Source organism: Anneissia japonica, unplaced genomic scaffold, assembly GCF_011630105.1.
Source record: "Anneissia japonica isolate Jap-2015-1 unplaced genomic scaffold, ASM1163010v1 scaffold287778_len1315358_cov176, whole genome shotgun sequence".
Lineage (NCBI taxonomy): Eukaryota > Metazoa > Echinodermata > Crinoidea > Comatulida > Comatulidae > Anneissia > Anneissia japonica.
The window spans coordinates 398847-400923 of NW_022702824.1; the positions used below are offsets into that span (position 1 = coordinate 398847).

Sequence of the window (2077 nt, forward strand, 5' to 3'; positions counted from 1 at the left end):
AAAAGATCATGAGAAATTTGTTGGCGTTTCATTTTGACTATAATGGTAATGTGATGATGATGAATTTTACTATATAAAAGTGTTATTTCCGGCCATCTCGAGAGGTACTATTTCCTCAAATTTTCTCACCTCAGCCCCAGCCATGGTGGGGTTGAGGTGGTTGTGAAATCACGTTTTTGAAGTAGGCCTATGTAAAGTACATACTCGAACACAATGTATTTAAGCTTTGTTTTCTATGGTATACACACACACCTTAATAAGATCTCGATGGTTGTCAAAAATCCATGATAAAAGATCATGAGAATTTTTTTTTGGCGCTTCATTTTGACTAATGGTGTAGTGATGATGATGAATTTTACTAAAAGTGTCATTACTGGCCATCTAGAGGTACTATTTTCTCACCTCAGCTCCAACCATTGTGGGGCTGAGGTGGGTGTCGACTCACAAAATGACCTCCCCCTCCACTTTTCAAAACAGATCTGTGCCCTTCCCCGGGTATGACCTGATGTATGTCTTAGTGACTGCTGTTTGTTTTTAGGATGTGATCTGGTTTTTCATGTACATTTTTCGTGATTATGACTATTCTGGATAAAGAATGTTTTGAGCAGAGGTGGATTCAAGGCCCCCACCCCCACTTCGTTTTTTTTAAGGGAAAAAAAGAAAAATATATTCAAATTGAAGTGCGAGAATGTAATTTCCGGCCATCTAGAGATGCCCTAATCATAATTTTTTTTACCTCAGCCCCAACCATGGTGGGGCTGAGGTGGGTGGTTCCTCGGTCTGTGAAAGTTCCTCCCTGCTTCACCTCTCTTTCGAATTCCTGGATCTGCCATTGTTGATTTATTATATAATTATTTTTGCGCTTATTTATAATGCGTCTATTGCAATTTTCACCTTATCATCTCAAACAGTCCTAAGAACGTTCAGAGTGCGCTACTTCACAGGGTGATTCGTCCCCTTGACCCCGCCGGGGTCATACGTAATTCGCATAACGGCTCCCCCCTTTTCAAAATCCTGGCTACGTCCCTGCTCTCTTTGCAAGCACATCTAACATCTAAGGAAAGAAGAGCTTAGATTGGTACCAGATAAAATAATTTTGTTATCAACATTAATACATTATGCTAATTTTCATCTTTGTAAGCGCATAAGACAGTGCAAATTATTTCTGTGACAGTCTTTTGAAGTGTGTAAAGTTCCATTTTATCCCATACATAGTCAAAATATTGGGGGGGGGGATGATACAATGGACCATCCCCCTTGTCACATATTGGGGGGGATATATCCCCATCCCCCGGGATCTACGCCTATGATACAATATTATACACAGGAACGCACATCACGTTAGACACAGAACGGGCATCGTGTTGGAAACAAAATGGCTTCTAAATTCTCAATGTCGCAACTCTTTCTATCTATGGCTCTGCAACAAGTATGAAAATATCACCACCAACGTCAGCAACTTGTTGCTGAACTGTCAATGGAACTGTCGGTACCGCGCGTTTATGGTCAAAGAACTAGAACACAGTTGCAGTGAAGTTAATTGACTTGAACAATAGGAACTCAATCGAAATTAGCAAGCCTTGGCAAGCCGAGATCATTCCATTTAATTTAACTGTTCCCTGGTCTAATCATTGGAGGAATTAGTTTACTAAAGTAATTTCTTCATGGTCTAATCATGGATCACGAAGAATTTGAAATTGCATTGGATGAACTCAATGAGTTCGAAGAAGAGGTTGGTTGAAATATTCCACTTTTTTCATGCTTATGGTGCCCGTAGGGTGATTTCTTAGATTCTGATGACCATCATCTTACTTAGGCTGCAGGCTAGTACAGGAAGGAAATTGCACTGTAGAAAGATTAGCTTTAGCCCTTTCACTGCTGTAGGTATATGCACCACCTGTGCTGGGACTTTTTTTAACGAAAAAAGTTAATTTTTAAAATAATTCAAAAAAAATACTAAAAGAGGTTATTTCGAAATTCTTTTTGTGTGTTGGGGCGAGCAATAGGTTGGCCTACGCGAGGAACATTGATATTTGGTATTTTGCATAATTAGGTAGTCATGTGACCTCAAAGTCGC

General features: G+C 39.7%; 1 protein-coding gene across 1 annotated transcript in view; it reads left to right on the forward strand.

The window, feature by feature from the left end:
- The first annotated feature begins 1478 nt into the window (after window positions 1-1478).
- LOC117104055 overlaps window positions 1479-2077 on the forward strand; it is an 8848-nt gene continuing 8249 nt past the window's right edge. Inside the window, exon 1 of the mRNA XM_033244709.1 lies at window positions 1479-1732. Coding sequence (XP_033100600.1) covers window positions 1676-1732 — 57 coding nt within the window. The 5' untranslated portion in view covers window positions 1479-1675. The remainder of the gene's footprint in view (window positions 1733-2077) is intronic.